The 19,797-nt window shown below is 46.2% G+C and overlaps 1 protein-coding gene across 6 annotated transcripts in view; it reads right to left on the minus strand.

The window, feature by feature from the left end:
* Nucleotides 1-353: 353 nt before the first annotated feature.
* Nucleotides 354-19,797, minus strand: part of LOC129138885 (nuclear RNA export factor 2) — a 112,416-nt gene continuing 92,972 nt past the window's right edge. For 5 of the 6 annotated variants that reach the window (XM_054677135.1, XM_063804554.1, XM_063804553.1 and 2 more), the window contains 20 exons: nucleotides 9,909-10,092; nucleotides 9,532-9,682; nucleotides 9,143-9,226; nucleotides 8,927-9,031; nucleotides 8,731-8,811; nucleotides 8,496-8,565; nucleotides 8,251-8,339; nucleotides 8,023-8,130; nucleotides 7,734-7,843; nucleotides 6,019-6,055; nucleotides 5,566-5,634; nucleotides 5,424-5,479; nucleotides 5,185-5,292; nucleotides 5,006-5,064; nucleotides 4,751-4,866; nucleotides 4,613-4,655; nucleotides 3,940-4,012; nucleotides 3,223-3,405; nucleotides 751-811; nucleotides 354-604 (listed from right to left, as the gene is read on the minus strand). In XM_054677135.1, coding sequence (XP_054533110.1) covers nucleotides 560-604; nucleotides 751-811; nucleotides 3,223-3,405; nucleotides 3,940-4,012; nucleotides 4,613-4,655; nucleotides 4,751-4,866; nucleotides 5,006-5,064; nucleotides 5,185-5,292; nucleotides 5,424-5,479; nucleotides 5,566-5,634; nucleotides 6,019-6,055; nucleotides 7,734-7,843; nucleotides 8,023-8,130; nucleotides 8,251-8,339; nucleotides 8,496-8,565; nucleotides 8,731-8,811; nucleotides 8,927-9,031; nucleotides 9,143-9,226; nucleotides 9,532-9,682; nucleotides 9,909-10,092 — 1,832 coding nt within the window. In that variant the 3' untranslated portion in view covers nucleotides 354-559. Of the gene's footprint in view, nucleotides 605-750; nucleotides 812-3,222; nucleotides 3,406-3,939; nucleotides 4,013-4,612; nucleotides 4,656-4,750; nucleotides 4,867-5,005; nucleotides 5,065-5,184; nucleotides 5,293-5,423; nucleotides 5,480-5,565; nucleotides 5,635-6,018; nucleotides 6,056-7,733; nucleotides 7,844-8,022; nucleotides 8,131-8,250; nucleotides 8,340-8,495; nucleotides 8,566-8,730; nucleotides 8,812-8,926; nucleotides 9,032-9,142; nucleotides 9,227-9,531; nucleotides 9,683-9,908; nucleotides 10,093-11,880; nucleotides 12,057-19,797 lie in introns of those variants that run through there. The other variant, XM_063804556.1, reaches the window with a different exon arrangement.

The following is a 19,797-nucleotide window of genomic DNA, read 5'->3' on the forward strand; positions in this document are numbered from 1 at the left end:
CCACCCCCCGCCGCAGGTGCTACCCTGAGACGACTCCTCGAGAAGTGCACCTTTGGGAAAGGGAGGGGTCGGGACGGTGGATGGAAGCCCCTGGTGTGCCAAGGTAACATGCCTGCTTCTGTGGGCCTGCAGGTCGAGCATCTGACAGAGTCCCACTATCTCTCAAGGCCAGTCTCTGGAAGGAGCGTGTGTCCTTTCTCATGAGGATTTACTGACAAAATTACCTATGAAGGCAAGCCAGATTCATGTATCTGCTAAGGCCAGCCAGGGATGAACAAGGATGCAGTGCTTTCAGTCCTGGTCCCGCTGGCTCACGGCTGGGGCAGGGGAAGAGCAATCCAGGGCACACAATGTACAACGTGTAACGTCACTCTTTATTATGAAAATAAAATGGTGATCATGAGTGGGGCGAATACACAGAGCAACTGGCTCTTTGGGTGGTTATGTCACGTGGCCTGCAAGTTAACGTTGGCTTCCTGGTCAGCCAGGCCTTAGGCTGGTGAAAAGAGGAAACAAAGAGGATGTGAACGAAGACAAAGAAGACATCGGAGGGCTCCTTTTAGGAGATTTGCTTGAAGGCCTCCGCGGGGATCTTGCCCTCGGTCTAGAGAAAGTAAAGAAAAGGAGTTGGGATGTTAGTAGAGCCAGGTGCACTGGGTTCCATCCCCACACTACCTGGCCTCCATCTTCTTGGCCCTCCTGACGACCCAGAGACAGCTGTCTTTTACCCACTTGATTCCCAGACCTCACCTGGAGCATAGTGAAGGCCTGGCCAGCTCTAGTGTAGTTCCACTCATTGTCCTGAAGGCACCTGGGGTGGGAGAAGAACAGGTGCTCTCCATTACTAGCCCAGGACAGACACGCTGACTATGCAATGCCACCCTTAATCTATGCTACCTTTTTGCTGGGTCACATGTACCAATATGAGCACTATCGTAACAATGAAAAAAGGCCTAGAGAAAACCAAAACGCCCATCCCTGACATTAATGCCCACTAGAATTCAAATCAGAAACATAGGGGTATTCAAATGAACAAGGGAGCCTAATACATATTGATAAAGAAAGATGTTCAAGAAATAACAAGTGGAAATTCAATAATATGTTTCTTTTCTATTGAGATATAATGCACATACTGTAGCAGTCACCATTTTAAGGTGTACAATTCAGTGCTTTTAAGTCTATTCACAAGATTGTGCAACCATCACACCTATCTAATTCCAAACTGTTTTTATCACCTCAAAAAGAAACTCCTTAACTGTTAGAGATCACTCCCTGTTCTCCCTCTTCCCCAGATCTTGGCAACCACTACTCTGCTTTCGGTCTCTACGGATCTGGCTATTCTGAACACTTCGTATGAATGGAATCATATAATTATGTGGCTTTTTGTGACTGGGTGCTCCCACTTAGCACATAATGTTTTCAGGGTTCATCCACGTCATAGCATATATCACAACTACATCCTTTTTTGTGGATGAATAATATTCTAATAATATTCCACCGTATGGATGTACCACATTATCCATTCATCAGCTGAAGGTCAATCCATGTGTTTCCATTTTTTGACTATTTGGAATAATGCCACTACGGAAATTCATGTGCAAGTTGTTGAATGGGCATATATTTTCATTTCTTTTGGTATACACTTAGGAGTGGGATTACTGGATCATGTGGTAACTCCATGTTTAAGATTTTGAGGAACTGCCAAAATCTTTTTGCCAGCAACTGCTCCACTTTATGTTCCCAGTAGTAATACATGAGATTTCCAATTTCTCTGCATTCTCACCGACATTTGTCATGTTTCCTTTTATGGACTAAAGCTATCGTAGTGGGTATGAAGCGGTAACTCACTGTGGTTTCGATATGCGTTTCCCTAATGACTAACGATGTTGAGAAGATTTTCACGTGCTTCTTGGTCATTTGCATATCTCCTTTGGAGAAACATCTATTCAAATCATTTCCCCATTTTTTAATTCGGTGGCTTGTCTGTTTGTTGTTGAGTTGTAAGGGTTCTTCTTGTCGGCGATGTGATTTGCAAATATTTTCCCTTGTTCCCATCAGTCGGTTTTCCGCTTTCTTGATAGTGTCTGCTGATGCACAAAAGCTTTTAATTTAGATGAAGTCCAATTTACCTATTTTTTCTTTGGTTGCTTGTGCTTTTGGTTTCATATGTAAGAAATGGTTGCCTAATTCAAGGTAATGAAGATGTACACTTACAGTGTTTTACAGTTCTGGCTCTTATTTTAGGTCATTGATCCATTTTCTGCCAGTGTTTGCACGTGATGTGAGTTAGGGGTCAAAATTAATTGTTTTGCAAGTGGATATCCACTTCTCCCAGCACCATTTGTTAAGAAGACTATTTTTTTTTCTCCATTGGATTTTTTCAGCACCCTGAATGATAATCAACTGGACATAAATACGTGAGATTATCTGTGGACTCTCAATTATATTCCATTGATTCCCACGTCTGTTCCTATGTCGGTACCATACAGTCTTGATTAATGTAGTTTTGTAGCAAGTTCTGAAATCGGGAAGTGTGAGTCTTCTAACGTTGTTCTTCTCTTTCAAGATGGTTTTGGCTGTTTGGGGTCCACTGCATTTCCACATGAATTTTGGGATTACCTTGTCAATTTCTGCAAAGAAGTCAGTTGGGACTCTGTCAGGGACTGCAATGAATCTGTAGATTGTTCTGGGTGGTACTGCCATCGTAATGATATTAAGTCTTCCAATCTATGAACGTGGGATGCCTTTCCACGTATTTAGGTCTTCTTTAATTTTTTTCAGCAATGTTTTGCAGATTTCAGAGTATAAGATTTGCGCTTCTTCTCTTAAATTTGTTCCTACATACTTTCTTCTTTTCGATGCTACTGTAGATGGACTTATTTTCTTAATTTCATTTTTTTGGATTGTCCATTGCAACTGCATAGAAGTACAAATGATTTTTGTATATTGTATCTTTCAACCTTGCTGACCTGGTTTATCAGTAGTTTGTTGTGGTTGATTCTTTCAGATTTTACAAATGGAAGGTAATGTCATTTGGGCATTATGCCATTTAAAAAAATATTTACATATACCAGTATAAAAGTATGATACCTTTTTCATGGACCCACTTTTTTTGGAAGCAAAATACCCAGATAGTTATTTTTCCAAATTGCATGTGAGTTTCCATTACTCATTCCTCTGATGTCCCAACGGCCCCCATCCCCATGTACTCCCAGCACTCACTTCTGAGACCACTCCAGTTTCATCCCAGACTGGGCAGAGAAAGCCTGCACCATTTCCTGCTGCTCCTGGGAGAGGGAGGGCTCAGAGCTGGAGGAGAGTGTGGACACTGGGATGGAGAAGGCACTCTGAGTCTCTTGGGGGCTGGCATCCCTCACAAACAGCTCGTCATTCACGATGCACAGACTGGAGGAAAGAAAAATGCACCCTCAAACTGGACAAGTAGATAACTCCACACCCCCAACAACAGGATCCTTCTTAACCACTGCCACTCAGCAACCAAATTCCTTCCATATCCCTAACTGTGCCTGCCTCCCAGATTTTTTGGCTGGCACCCTCTAACCCTCCCACAGAGTCCACCTTTGGAGGGACTGTCTACCAGCTTCACTAGATTTTTAGATCCAACCCCAACGCATTTACCCTGTACAACAGCCCAAGGAAGTGGATAGTCTTATTCCAATTTTCAGAAAAAGGCACTGAATCACAGAGTGGTCGAATAAGTTGATCAAGGTCACACAGTTTGTGAGTGTTGGAGTGAGGAACAGAATCTGTATTCTGACTCCAGGGCCCACACTCTTAAACACTAGGCTAGACTGCTCCTTGGATCTTCCTGTCGGCCTTCCACAATATTGAGAACACCCGGAGGACTGCACCCACCACATTTCCACAACACTGGCCCCAAGCTTAGATGGGTGCTCCCACCCACAACACAGCACTAACCTGGAACTGCTGCCAGGGGTAGCAATGAAGGTCCGGGTGAAGGCGAGAACAGAACCCTGAGACTGTCCTTCCACTTCAAAGACAACAAACACCACCACCTTAGAGTTGCACAGGCTTTAACATGCTCACACGGTGATCCCCAGTCAGAGTATTGCTTGACACTCACACAGAAGCGGGGGAGGGGGCAGACCAGGACAATTGTTCACTTGGAGTCAGGCGGATGTGGCAGGAATGGGGAGGGCAGCAACAGGAACAATCCGCTCCCAGTGACAGGGCCCCTATCATGTGTGGGGCCCTGTGAAAACCACAAGTTCACTTAATTCCTATTTCACAGTAGCCCAAGAGATAGAGTATTAGCCCCATTTTGCAAATGAGGAAACTGAAGGGTTAAGTAACCAGCACAAGTTCACAGAGTAAGGACCTGGGATGAGAGCTGTCAAACTCCACAGTCTGTGTCCTTAACGCACGCCTGAGCTGTGCAGGGCAGACAGGCATGGACCTAGGTCAGACCAGGGTGGTTTGAAGGCAGAGTGGGGGTGGGAAAACACGGAAGAAAGAAGAGGAAGGAAAGGAAAGGAACGAAAGCAGGGAAGCTGGGGGAGTTCTGAGAGGGAGCCCAGCCAGGGGGAGGGAGCAGTGGGGGATCTGGGGAGGGGACTATACAGACACTCACCTTCCTTGAAAACCCCATTGACAGAAAAGCAGAGCATCCTCTCCTGAAAAGGAAGCGCTCAGGTGCTCAGGATCCTCCTTAACCTCCTACCCACCTCTGGCTCTCTGGGCCTGCCCAAGGGAGGAAGCAGGTGCTCACCGTCTGGCACCACACGTCCACCAGGATGGAGCTGAGGTCATGCTGAGTTTTGGGCAACGCACTGAGGGAGTCCACAATGTCACGTTTTGTGCGCCTCAGCAGTTCCCCCTTCAGGTCTGTAGAGGAGAAGAGAAGCAAGGAATGGCAGGGTGGGCGGGGCAGGGCGGGGGCGCTACCACATCCTGGTCCTTGGCCCCTGTGATTGTTCCCATCACACCCCCTTACCTTGCCCACCCTTCCCCATCACACACTTACAGGGGTTCTTGAGTGTTTTCATATTCCTGCTATCCTTGAAGTACTTGCACAAGCTGTTCCTAGGAGAAAAAGAGGAGCAGGAGTGGGTGGTCCGGCCAGTGTGGGCATTTCCAGGAGTTGGCCTGTGTCTGCTGGGGAGACACACAGCCCCAGAGCAGGCTCTGAGCCGTGATACTCACGGGACTGAGTCCTTGGGGTCGAAGGGAACAGCCAAGGAGAAGCAGGCCTCATCGTGGTAAGCACCGAGGAGACCCTGTCGATCTCCAGAGTCATAGATTGAGTAATACCTGTGGAGAAGCAGTGAGGATAGGCTATCTCTGTGGCCTGGGCCCCAGATGAGACTTGAAAACTCCCAGGCTGCACGGGTGGCCCAGCCTGTCTCAGCCCTCCCCTTCCTCATGGTCCCAGGGATACTCACTGCTGCAGGAATTGCAGGACTAAATGCTTTAGGGTCTCAGATCCAGTAAAGTTTTCCTGAAATCAAAAGACAATTTGGATCTATGCGGTGGACAAAGCCTCCCTTACAGCAACCCAAATCTTGCTTGGTCCTTCTTCCTCACCTTGCAGGGTTTCATTGTCTCAGAGCTGTCAATGTCAACAATCACTGGTGCGGGTAACTCTCGGCCGTCCTGGAGAAGGAAAGAGGAAGTCAGCAGTGGAGACCAAGGAGGTGGAGCTGGATGATCGATAAGATGAACATGCCCAGGGAGACAAGCATCAGAGGCTAGGTGGGAAATGGCCCTGGAAATTCCAGTGGGTGGCTTTCTCATGGGGTGCTGGACATCTCTACTATCACATGCAAATGTGTGTGTGTGTGGCGGGGGGGTGGCGGCGGGGGGACACATTTTCCAGGGAGAATATTCTTGTCTTTTTCAGGAATCCATGCCTGTAAAATGGATGAGGGTCTGATACAAGCATGTAATCTAGGCAAGACCCAAAGGACTTGAGGGCAGGCATGGAGGTCCTTTTCTTGAGTAAGAGGAGACAATGATGACGGTATTATAGATACTTACCAGGCGTAACAACTTGGGGAAACAATCCCGGATGGCACTGTCCAAAACCAAAAATTGAATGAAGTGACTGACAGTTCAGGGTTGCACAGTCTCTCTCCCACTCCCTCTCACACTCCTCCCTCTCCTTCCTCCTGGTTAGCTTCCATCTAGACTGTCCTGACTCCCTTTTCTCCAGTGCCACAAGAAGCAGCATTGGGAGCCCAGGCTCCAGGGCTTTCTTCCTCTCCCTCCCTCCCCTTTGCCCAAGTCACCATGGAAGGCTCTGCAGGGAGCAGGAAATGGGGTGGGAGCCCAGGGCTCTGCCACCTCACTGGCTGTCCATCAACCTGCCTGACCAGGCCCTGGCCAAGACCAGGTCAGCCCTTAGGGATGGCCCAGGATGCTGGGACACGGAGGTGAGTGAGGCCGGACTCAGGAGGCAGGAAGCGGAAGGCAGAGGGGACAACAACAGAAATGGGGTGAAGGTAGGGGAGGGACGGATGGGTGAGACACAGGAGAGGAGAGACAAGGGAGAAACAGGATGCAATGCAAAGGGAAGGGAAAGACTCTCTACTGCGGAGGTGGAGTTCAGGGAGGAGAAGAGGAGAAAAGGGCTCCCCTGCTGCAGCCCTTTCCCTCACTGCTCCCTGGCTGGCCCTGGGGACCGAGGCAGGAAAGGAAAACATGCGCCTGTTGGGCTGGGGCCCACTGGATGCAGCTGGAGCCTTCCTCACCTGTGTGAGCTCAGTCTGAGCTGGGCATGGGAAACAGAGCAGCCACGGGGACAGGAGACCTTCTCCCGGGAGGAGTGAAGAGTCAGGCCCCAGCTCAGCATGGGGTTCAGAGTCTGGGGACCCCCTCTCCAGACCACTGTATTCTCTTCTGATGGTCCCTGACTCCTGTGCCCCTCTGTGCTGACGCCTTGACCGAGGAATGCTACCCATCTCGGGCTACCCAGGGCTCCTCTGAGGGCCCAGGCAGGACGATGTGAGGTGGAGAAGGAGGGAAGGTGGGGCAGTGCCCTGAGAGGCCTGTCCTTCTGTCTTCTCAACCTCCTCTGCCCTCTGCCTTCCACTCCTGCCTCAGGAACGTGGCCCGCTTCTGGCCCCTTGACGCAGGAAACCCAGGTTTCTCCCCAAGGAGGGCCCAGCTCCTGGCATTGGGCCAGAGGAAGAGATGGCATGACAGCAGCCACCCGGGGCCCCAGCCCTCAGTATGGGGCAGGGAAGCCCCCATGCCAGCCCAGGACAGGTGGGGGGACCTTTTTGGAGCAAGAGAAGGAGAACCCCTCTCGGGACAGGGGAGGGAAGCCCCATCTCAGCATGGAGGCAGGAAGGCCTGTCTCAGCATGAAGCCCCGGACTAAAGGACTCTTCTCGGTCCAGGGCACCAGCATCTGAATACTGCTGGTCCTGGGGAGGTGGGGGAGCCCCACTTCCTGGAGCACACTCACAGAGGGCACACTGGAGGAGGCTTGGTGGAGACAGGCGGGAAACACACCCCAGAGCAGGTGAAAAGGGGACCATGTCAGAGGAAGGAAAGGAGACCTCTAAGCACAGATGAGTGAGTGACAGAGAGAGAGGAGAGAGAGAGAGAGAGAGAGAGAGTAGGAAGGGAGGTCTGTGGTCCTCCCAGAGGACCAAGGCTGCTTCTTCCTGCAGAAGGGCACCTTCAGACACAGCTCAGTCACCCAGGGAGCAAAGGTGCCCAGGAAGGGTGCCAGGGGTTGCCACTGACCTTACATAGGCGGACTGGTCCGAGAAGGTGCTGCACAACGGGTTCCCTTCTAGCCATAGCTCTTCGAGCTTCAGCCCTTTCACCTTGCCCAACTCCCACGCCGACTCCAGCTAAGAAAGATGGGGAGGAAACTGGAGAAGGAGGGCCAGGGAAAGAGAGACACCCAGGACCCTGGGCCCTGAATTCCCCCGGCCCTCATAGTCACCCACAGGTGCCACTGCCTGGCTGTTGCCATTATCCTGATGTGTCCTGCCCTCCACCCAAAGTTGATCTGGCTCCCCCTTCTCACCTTATTTTTGGAGAGATTCAGGATCTTGACTTTGGGAGCCTTCTCTGTAATGTCAGAAAGGCCATCCAGCTGGTACAGTTTGTTGTTGCACAAGTTCAAAGACAACAGCTTTGGGTCAAGAAGAGTTAGAGTGGCGGCTACTATCTTGGGCCTCAGAGACAAATCTGCCCTCCACCTTATCCCTTCCACCCCTCTAACTAAATACCAGCACTGAGCCTAAGGCTTTACCTCAGGGAAATTTCTTTCAATGATCTTCAGGGTGGCAGCCATGCAGTTTCTTCGATTCAGGATTATATCAATGTCACGGCCCATCAAGTCTTGAAGAAGCCAAGAGAAGGGAATCAGAAGGCTGGGAGGGCCCCGGCTGGACCAGAGCCAGCCCCAACCCCTCTGTAAATTGCCATTCCTAAGTCTCCCTCCCAGGCAGACCTCTCTGCCCCCGCTTGTCTTAGAATTGCTGCTGTCAGCCTTACCTGGGTCAAAGCGGAGATTCTGGAGATCAAGAGCTTGCTGGGAGACATTGTACCGTTTGTTCATGGTCAGCTGCAGAGATAGAGATGAAGACAGAGGCTCTGGGGCTCTGGTGATGGTGGTGGTGGTGGTGATGGTGGTGGTGGTGGTGGTGGTGGTGACAGGGAAAGAGGGGGCCAGGGGAAGAAGAGGTGGGTCCAGGAAGCAGGCATACAATGATCCTTGAGTCTGTATTACCTTTAGCATCTCCATTTGGCCTGGCTTCAACTTATTCTTCACAGAGTAGGGCGCAGTAGAATGATTGACAAATATACATATCTGCAGGAAGGCAGGGTGGTAAGTACCAGGACCTCTAATCCCAAAGAGGATGACCAGCCCCCTGGCCTGTCCTCCTGCCCAGAGACTAAGTACAGGGCATGCCCTCGGCACACACCTTTTGGTTCTCGTCATCACAAATCTTATAACTGACATCCTTCAATGCAGAGGCAGCGCTAGCATCCTGGACAAAGAAGCATGCCCGATTTTGGACGTAGTGGAACTACAGGGAGTGAAGGCAAGAGCAACAGCGTCAGAGGCCAATGGCCCCTGCTGAGCCAGGCCTCTCCCCGTCCCCCATGCCCACTCATCTGGCTTCACCATCCTCTCTTACATCAACCGGAGTGAAGGGGTCACTGCAATGGCTCTGGATTGAATTCATTAGCCATGCCTTGTCATACTTTATCCCGTAAGGAATCTAAGGGTAAAAAGAAGAAATAGGAGGGAAGGGAGAGACAACGTGGAACTAAGGATGGAGAACAGAACCAACCAGCTGGGTTTTTTTTTTTTCTTTCTTTCCAACCTTCTACTTAGCTTAGATTTCTAAAGAAAGGACCGCTGACATGATTTCTTATTTTTGTGCCAAATATAGATGCCCTAAACTCCCTTTCCCCCCATTCCGAAGCTCTCCTCCAAATAATCAACTTAGGGTGTTTTAAGTGGTCTTCCTTCTGTCAGGTTCCAGAATAGTCTACCTAATGCAGACCCCACCAAGATACTCACTGTGACCTTAAACCAGTTCCTTGTGTATCCATCCTGTGTGTTCTGACTCATTTTTCTCTCCGGAGGTTTTCTATTTCTCCACGTGGTAATACGGATTTCGTCTTCACTATGCCAGTTCGTTCTTCTTTGGCATCGGATGCTATAAGGAGTGCTGTGGGGAAGAGGAGAGAAGGCGGGTATCCATTAAATCTAAGAAAGTCTTCTATACATGCTCCACTCACTGACGCCAGGGCTACAATTAGGATTGCTCAGCCACTATTCCACTTCCAGCATTCGTCAGTTCTCTAATGAGAGAAGAAAAGGAAGACCACAGAGAATGAAAGGGTTGCACAGTCCCGGGGGCTGCTACGTGCAAACCAGGCTGCCTGGTCACTTACTGTCTTAGTTGTTGGTCCTTGTGGACATCCCTCATCTCCACGCTTCCATCATTCTCCTGGCAGTGTGAAGGCGGGCGCTCATACCCACCATGTTCATAATGACAGTTCCTCTTGTCAAAATTATCCCGGAAAGAACTCCCACCTTTCTTTCTTCCTTGAAAAGTGCTACCATGGTCATGGCATTCTGCAACGGAGAACAAAAAGACAAGTTTGAGACACATCAATGGTCCACTTACCACGTACCACGTCGTGAGCTAACTCCATGGTAGGGCTAGCAAAGTGCCAACCCGCCACATAAGCCCCAGAAAACAAACTCCTCTGCCTGTCCAGATACAAGAGCCTTATCTCACAGGTGGCACAATCAGGGTAGGAATCTTGGGAGAGGAAGCAACTGTGTTGAACCTCCTAAGAAATGGAGCAGGAATTATAAAGAACAGAGGTGCACGTGTCCATGGGTTAGACTAGACACCAGCCACACACCTGGAAGGGGTCCTAATCTTGCCTTCTCTCAGGCTTCTCTAATCTAACAACCACACCAACACCTGGGAGACAAGCTCTCTCGCACCTCCCAAATCCAATCCCCAAATGCATTCTGTGAACAATCAGCAAGCTATACTTCTTTGCCAGTGCAGTACAAGCTTTAATGACAGGTGGGTCCGATGTAACAGCTTCCCAAGCTGCCCTCCTGCCTCCAGCCTTGCCCTCAAAAATACTCAGTTTGAAATACCCAGAGCAAGCTTTCTTTTTGCCCAGCCCGAAATGCTTTCAGCCCAAGAGACAACTCTTCCTAAGCAAGTGACAGAATTACTGGAAAGAAAATCAGCAGATACTGAAAACCACTGCAGTAACAGGATCTAAATGACATAAATAAAACACCGTACCCAACACACTGTACCCAACAACAAAAACAGAGCATGTATGTTTTTTCCCCCTCTACTGTCTTGCAGCATTCACGAAGGTAGACCATCTCCTGGACCATCCAACAGACCTCGACCAATTTCAAAATGTACACCTTGTCTCAGGGCACTCTTATGAATAAAATTTCGGTCACTGCTGACCTCTCTGCAATATACTGATTATGGCCAGGCCTCAGATGAACTTCTGTAGGGGGCATCATTGCTTTCACTGTGTGTGACCCGCTGTCAGGACAGTCCTGCTCCTCTCGACTGCTGGGACTTTCCCTGTGTGCCATTAGAGGTGAAATTAAATGTGGGCAGAGCATCTGACCTAGACATTCCTGATGCTTGGTCCCTACAACTTGGAAGTGGGGCTGGAGTGCTCTCTTTCTCTCACACTCTACATCCAACCGATCAGGATGGATGTATCTTCTCTTGGCTCTACCTTTAAAATATATCCAGAGTCTGGCCACTTCTCACCCCCTCCATTGCTACCTACCCTGGCCAGGTCACCAACATCTGTCTCCTGGATTATGCTGCCTTCCAAGTTGTCCTTCTGCTTTTGCCCTTGACTCCCCTACCATCGATTTTCAACACAGGAGGCAGAGTGATTTTTTAAGGCATAAGTCAAATCTTGTCATTCCTTTACTCAAAATCGTTTAACCGCGGTTTGGAGCCCATCAGTATGTTAAAAAGTTATGAGTCCATAACAATACTCAACAACAGCAACAACAACAACAAAGACCCCTATTGGTGACATTTGGAGGATGTCCAGAAACCAACTCATTTTCATGAAAGTCCATAAATGAAAGGGAAAAAAATCAAAGATTAAAGTGAGGGTTAAGGGCACACGGTCAATATATGGAGCACAGGAAGAGTCAGAGTCATTTTTGAGAACACACATTACTTCAGAAATAACGTCACTGAGGGGAAGAAGGTGTAAAAGTGTAAGCTAGCCAACAGCTACAGCTACAGCCTCAGGCAAGGCCTTGTGTTGGAAGAGAGCACATGTGATAAAAAGCCACAGAGGGACCGGACAGAGAGAGATGCCGAAGACAAAACACACACAGGCGTACATCCACTTGCTGAACTCTGGCATCTCAGCACAATCCCTGTCTCGCAGTTGTGCTGCCAGAATTACGGGCGATCTCAAGAGTATTATAAAGCAGCTAGTACTTCTCACCCAGACCGCCTGGGTTTCCCCTCAAGTCCCACCATGTACTGGCTGATCCCCCCACACAGACATAGTGGTGAGTAACCTTTATGACATCACGTGTGTTCCTACTGGTACTTCCTGTGTTAGTTTGGAATTCTGCCTACATCACTGCCATGCCACTGAGTGCATGGCATCAGCATCCCTGCTACGGCAGGGAAAGAACGGGATAAGAAGAAAACCAACCCTTGCCCAGTGGCAACCAACATCTGCTCAGTGTTGGGCAGACTCACTAGGTTTCTCTTGACCTCCTCACAGAAATCCCATGAGAATTCTATCCACAGTCCCTTTTCAGATCATGAATATTGGGTTCACAGATGTCGGGTACATTTCCCAGCCAGGTAAGTGGCAGAACAGGAATTATGTCCTCACGTATATTGGTCTGCCTCTATACCCTGAGTGCTCCTCCAGAGACTGCACTGGTTCTCCCTTAAATGGCAAGCTTTCAGGTCTCATCGACAGATTTTTTTGTAAGCAGGCCGGGATGATGTTTTGTGCTAGTCACTCCTGTTGGGGTGGGAACCAGGTGTCTTGGATAAGGTGGAGATCTCTGTCTTGGACCAGATGGGTGTAATCTGTTTGGGCCATGGGTTTTCAGATTAGGAGTCACTTTGGGCTGGTAGTGTCTGGCATAGAATAAGGGCCTAATTAATATTTGTTAAATGAATGCATTTGATGTAGGTTTGGGATCATCGACAAAACCACTTTTGAGAATACATCCATCTGAACCATTTCTACCGACCTCTATTTATATTTATTCCAGAGCTATTCGGGCTGCAGAACTATTTCATAACCTGACTGCAAAACTAGAACAAATTAATCTTTTCTTCTGCAACATTAATATTTTTCCATTAATGTATCCTTAGAAATAGAACTGAGTACCTCCCTGCAGACTGTGGCTAGAACTGCAGCTTTGAAGATCTCAGAGAAGGAGGCTTTTGCAAATAGTGCTGACAGAAATGAGGAGAGGCGTTCCCTGAATCCAGCAGATAGAGCTTTCTGGACATCTGGTCTCTGTAGGAAGAATGTTCTGGACCTACAGGCATGTTGTGTTCACTCAGCCTTGTGAGAGACAGGAAGCATCATCCCTGTCTCAGAGAAAGGGAAGAATGTGTGGTCTGTGTGTCCGTGTTGCCCATGCGAGCAAGTATTAGTGTTTCGTATTACATGCTTCCACGATTAGGTTACAGATACATGTACTCCAAATCATGTTGGTAAACACATTGCCACACAACACTGGATCCCACTGCACATTTCTTTTCATGTGTTATGTATTATATATGGCCAAATTTTGTTTCTTGTTCAGAATATGCTTTTTAGTGCTTTTTTTCTTTTCTACCTCTCGGTGTTTTAATATTTGAACTGATAGTTTTAAAATAAGAAAGTAAGAGAGTTCCCTGTACACAAAAGTAATGGAACAATATCCACCGGTTGACCAGGGTTACAGAGTACCCCCAGCAGGGGTGGCCAAAAAACCCAGTGGAACACAGCCAGGGCTTCGAAGTGGGCTTAAGATTTTGAGTCCCTGCTCTACAGTTTCCCAGGAGAAGCACATGAGTACTTTTAAGCATAAAGTGATATTTTCGTAAGGATTTTCAATGATATTTACACCAATATACACTTCCACTAACCGTGTGTGAGTCTAATTTTCTGCAATATGCCTAACCATTCAGAAGTCATTCTTACACTTTGATCCAGACATTTCACTTTTCGAATTTATTACATAAATCACTCTCTGTCTAAATATATACATATAATTATACGGCTGTGCTTTACAGGTTCTTTGGGACAGAAGGATGACGGGACCAGAGAGTGGCTGATATTGTCAAAGGGAGAAGTAGAAATGACTGCCCTTGCAATGAAGTCGACATGGCAAGGAAGGGGCATGAGTACCTGACATACAGGGTGAAAAGGCCAAGGGATGGATGTGTGGGTCAGAAAGAAGAGGGTGAGTACAGAGAAGACAAAGAAACACACATTGAAAACGCCTCCAGGGAACTGAATTCATCCTGGTGATATGCTCCCCTCTGAAAACCCTCCTTCCTTCCTGTCCATGTACATCTTGTCTGTCCCTGTTACTTCACTTCAAGTTGAACACCAGAGAAACAGTTCCCACACAGTCCGAAAAAAGGAGAGATGGTATAGGGCAACACTGTGCAATGATGAGTCTCTTGGACAGAAGGCTGGAGTCGGGACATTGGTTCCAGAAACCACACCCATCATTGCCCAGCAGACTTTGAGAGGGCCCTGTCGTACTGCTCATTTCAGCCTTGACACAGAGTCGCACATTATTGGTTATGGGCCTAGGATTTGTGGTCAGATCCATCAGGATTTCAATCCTGGTGCTAAATTCTATGATCCAAGGCAACTAAGTGACCTCGCTGTGACTCAAGTTCTTTTTGCTTGTTTTCCCCCTAACTCAAAGATAGTAACAGTTTCTACCTCATGGGCTACTGTAAAAATTAAGTGAGTTAACACATGGAAACACGTGAAAAGCACCTGGAGAAATGCCCGTGACCTAACAAGCACTATAAATAAGTTGTCTATTACTATGTCGAGAACGTAGTACAACATCTGGCGTTTATTGAGGGAGAAATACGTGTTAGTTGCATTCGTTGTTATTAGTCCTCCTGGAAATGACAAGGAAAAGAGATGAGTGAGTGGCATCTGGTTGCCATGTCAGCTATTAATGTATCTTACAAAGCGGCAGTAGTAAAACAGGGCAGCCCCGGCTCCAGTGGGGAATCATCTGACATATGGGTTCAGGGAACCAAAATAGAAAGCTCAGAGCATGAAACAGGTTATGCGGAAGGATTCAGTAGGGAGCTTAAGTTCCCGTTTCCGATCTTTCAGGAAAAAAAAAATGTATTATTATGCAAGAAATGTTTCAGGTTTAAGTGGCAGACTATAAGCAACAAGGTAGAATACTCGTCACACCACGTGATACAAAGGGAAAGAAAAACAAAGTCAGGTTATAAAACTGTATATTACAGTATGATTCCTCAGAAGAAAATATTAATGAGAAGTTATGTTTTCATTTGTAAATATAAACACAAACAAGTCAGGGTAAAGGGACACGTGAGAATGTCAACCATGTGTAGAAGTAGGTGGCTGGAATGCAGAATGGTTATACTTTCACACCTACGCTTTATACTTGTATAAGAGGATGTTTATGGCCGGGTCAGGGTTTTGTCAAGTGCTTGGGGAGAAGCACTTTTCCTATCGACCCATATACAGCATAATGGAAACCGTTTATTACTGACAATCAAGTGTGAATATCTTCTCTCTGATTAATAAGCTAACCTCACTTTTGACGACTCATTCAACTTCTCCTGATCCCAGGTTCCTTACATGTAAAAATCAGAGATTAGGGCTAGCTACCACCTCAATCAAGATATAGAACATATAACACAACCCAAAAGGTTTCCAGTCGATCTCCTCTTCATCCCTTGGCTCCGTGCAAACATTGATATACTTTCCGTTACTATATATTCATCTTCCTGTTCTAGGATTTCACACAAATGGACTTGTACATGCTGCACCCCTTTGGGTCTGGCTTCTTTAACTCGGCATAATGTTTCTGAGACCCATCCATGTTCTTGACTTTTCCTTGCTGAGTAAAAGCCCCTTGATGGATATACCATAATTTGTTCACCTTTGATGTTGTTTTAATGAAGTTTCAGGAGGAAGTGAAAGGAGATCCTTGCCTTCAAAAAGCCATCTTTCTTGGGCAGTCTTCTATTCTTTCATAATAGACACAATTTCATCCTTTATCACTCCTTTGTCTCTCTGGGGAAATATTATCTTAATGTCTGTTTCAGCCTCTTCCATTCTTTCTGTTCCCTCAGTGCCAATTATTGGATTTGTTGAGTTTGTGCCATCCCTTCCTTGCTGATCCTGGGTTGTGGATGTCTTCTGCAGAGGAAGCTCCACTGCTGAATCAGCCCTGGGCTCACAGACACTTAGCTTTAATCCATACCTTGCTCTGGCCTTGCCGGCAGTTTAGCTTCAAGCCGGACACAACCTGTGGTGGCCCCGGCTTTACCACTGTGTTTTCCCATTTCCTTTCTCTTTGAAAAAGACAATCTTCTCGATGTCTTACATGGGAATCTTTATTTCATATTTTCCAGCGTAACTATGTATTTATTATTACTGTAATATTATCATTCTGAAACCACAGTTATAAAATTTTAAAATTAAATATTGTAAAAGGCTTGCATTCTTATGATTTAAATTGTTCAAGCAGTTCTCAACCATGATTACACATTAGAGCCACTTGGGGACACTGAAACAATTCACTAGCACCAGGACACACCCAAAACAATCAAAGCAGAACCGTGGTTAGATCCAGGCAACCACATTTTTTAAACTCTCCATGTGAATTGCAGTGTGCAACCAAGGTTGAAAACAACTGTGTTAAAGCCTCAGTTTTTGGCTTATGCTTGCCAGAGGATCCTAGCAATAGCTGCCTCCTCATTTTGCTGACTTCCCACTCAGCACTGTTTTGGGGACCCAGTGAGTCTATTAGCTTAGAGGTCAGCAACTTATTAGCTTAGAGGTCAGCAACTATGCCCTGTGGGCCAAATCTACCCCAGATCCCCATTTCCTTCAAGGTCTTTTGCTTGCAACCAATTTTGCTGCCAAGTACTCTGTTAATCAAGGTCCCAACTTGCCTATGCCAGAATTCACTCTAGCTCTTTTATACAAACAAGATATCTCTAATAAAATATATTACATAGCTTACAAAAACTCTGTGAGGGCCAGAAAAGCAGGCCTGGATGCTGCACAGCCAGGAGAAGTCCACCCACGTGATGGAACTGCTACAGCTGAAATACCACTGCTGCCTGCCCGTTAATTGACATGCATGACAGAGACTGAATTCTAGAAACTCTGCAATGGCTGCCGCATGAAAACTGGAGACCTCCCTCATCACAGGTAGTCCACCCCACATATGGCTCCCATGTTATTCAGTTCCACCTCTGAGTCTCATGTTGGCACATACGTTTGATGCGATAAATATCCCATTTGGGACCCTAACTGCAAGGGACTCTGGTAAATTGTATGCGTGTGAGAGTGTATTTGTGTGTGTGTGTGTGTGTGTGTGTGAGAGAGAGAGAGAGAGCGAGAGAGAGAGAGAAAGAGAGTGTGTGCGCACATGCGTGGGGTCATGTGCATGTGTGTTTCCTTTCATGTTCCAACTTTCTAGTCTCTACAGTACAGGAAAGCATATAAGAATGTTTAAGAGTGCTGGAATAGTTGCCAAGTAAGCAGATTCATCGTATATTTCACAAGACATGTTTTCTGTTGTAAATGGTATATTTACAATAATGATGGTATTTTCTTTGTTACAATGGTTTGTGTATGTTCGTCTTATATCCAACAAACTTGTTAATCTCCATTATTATTTTTAATTTTCTGTAGCTTCTCTTGAGTTTCATATGAAGATAGTCACGTTGACAGCTTTTTCACTTTTATACACGTATTAATTTATGTATGTAGGCATGCATGTATCACAGCTTACCGCACTGCCTAGTATGACATATGGCTTACTGCACTAGACTCAGTATGACATTGAACAGAATTCGTCATACCAGTCATCTTTATCCCTTTTCTGATTGTAAGGAGAATACTTCTAATGTTTTACTATTAAGGGTGGTGTCTGATGGGGTCTGTTGTTTTGATACCCATTGTCAGTTTAAAGAGATAGCTTTCTATATTACCGATCTGCTGAGAATTATTGGTATTGTTGTTGTTCAATCCCGGTTGGTTAATTTATTGCATACTTTTTTTTTAACTGGATCTTTTGTGGTATTTGTCCTGTCCTCCTCCCTTTATTCAGCTAATGTGTTAGATTACATTATGGATCTCTTAAAATGTTAAACTCAGCTTGCATGCTTGGGATTAAACACAACCTCGTCATGCTGTATTATCTGCTTTACCCATTGTTGGGTTTAGTTTGCTATTAATTGATTTATATTATTTGCGTTTATGTAACTAATTCGGGTTGGCTAGTAATTTTGCCTTTGCATGTATTCCTTGTCAACAATACATTGAATAAACCAAGGTTTTCTATTCCTTCAGTTTGGAAAGTTATATATATTTTTCCCCTGGAGTTCATCTATTTAATCTAAATTTTCAAATTTTCACATCCTTTTCATAATGTGATCTTTTTCAATCTTTTCTGTCACTGTAAGTGTGACACTATCTTCATTCCAAAAGTGGCTGACCCGCACCACCTCGCTAATTTTCTCTGCCCATGTGGCCAGAGATTTTATCATTATCCTGCGCTTCTGAAACACTGACATCTAGCAATTTTGTTCAACTCTCTCACATGGTGTTTTCACTTTCATCAAGGTAGGCTCTATTTTTTTATCATTTTTCCTCAACATAGCGGTAAGACATGGGGATTATTCCACATTAAGTAAATGATCAATGAAAAGTCCTTTCATCTACCACCTGGTTTTATTTTTATAATTGAATACAATGGATATTCAAATATCCAATACATTCCCTCATTTGGAAAAGACCTCTGGCTTATCAGTGCTGGTCTTTTTAACCAGTGCCATCGTGTCTATTCAATTAAACTATCAGATGATTAAGGAAGAGGGCACTGCATCATTGATGTAAAATAATTTTTACTATAAGCTTCCTTTAAGAGAAGAGCAGGCAGCGTAGAAAGAAGCAGAAAGGACATCGACTTTGAAATCACGCCTGGGTGGATTCAAATCCTGATTCTGTCACTTACGGCCGATGTGATGTTAGGCAAGTACTTAATCCCTCCCAGCTTTGATTCCTTCATGCAGTAGTCAGTGCTGCCATTTACCAAGTGTTTACATTCTCCCCTGTACCAGGCACCTGGTAGGACTGCCCGACCCGACTGCCTTCCTTGGGGCAGGTCCGTGCATGTGACTAGCTCTGGCCAATGGGTTGTGAGTGACGAGTGACACGGGTTATTTCTGGGTCAGAACCTTTGGTTGTTGGTTTGAGACCCTCTACGGCTCTCTCCCACTCTGACGCAGTGAGTAACCCTTTTCTAGATGGTGGCTGCTCCATTAGTTTGGGTCTCTGAGTCATTCCAATAAGAATGGCTCAGAACCCAACATCCACCATCCCGTGAAGGATATGCACCTGGCATAAACATGCAGCAGGAGTGAGAAATAAGTCACTGAGGTTTGGGGGTTGCCTATAAGCACAGCGTTACACTCAGCCTCTCCTGACTCATATATCTCATCTGTCAATTAAGATAACACCCTCTCAGGACTTTCCTGAGGGTTAAATGCAGTAACTTGCATGACAGCCGAGGTTATCACAGTGCTTGACATATGACAGGGGCTCAAACTATGGCAGCTGTAATTATTAAGTAATAATAAAATGGTTCTGAAGAAGTGTGGTTTTTTATTGTGTAAAATGAGCGGTACTGCATCTGCTTGTCCTGACAGGTAAGTTGTATCTTGTTTTCAAGAGTGGGGGCACTTTATTTGCTGCCACAGGTAAGGCTTCCTAATGACTTGCATTTATGCACATATTGTCTGCCACCACCATGGTATCAGACGCATGCTTGGCGGTATCTCTGAAGAGTAAAAAAGTACAAAGATTCAAGCAGGAGAGACTGACTGATGACATGAGATAAAATGAATTAAAGAGCAACAATCAATGTCTCAATGAGCAGACTAGATTACAACTATTATAAACCCACATTCCATTGTTCTGAGTAAACAAAGGCACAAGGTTTTAAAGTGTTAGAAGATGTAGTCTGAACAGGGTTTCCCCAAATATTTTC

Source organism: Pan troglodytes, chromosome X (genome assembly GCF_028858775.2).
Source record: "Pan troglodytes isolate AG18354 chromosome X, NHGRI_mPanTro3-v2.0_pri, whole genome shotgun sequence".
Taxonomy (NCBI): domain Eukaryota; kingdom Metazoa; phylum Chordata; class Mammalia; order Primates; family Hominidae; genus Pan; species Pan troglodytes.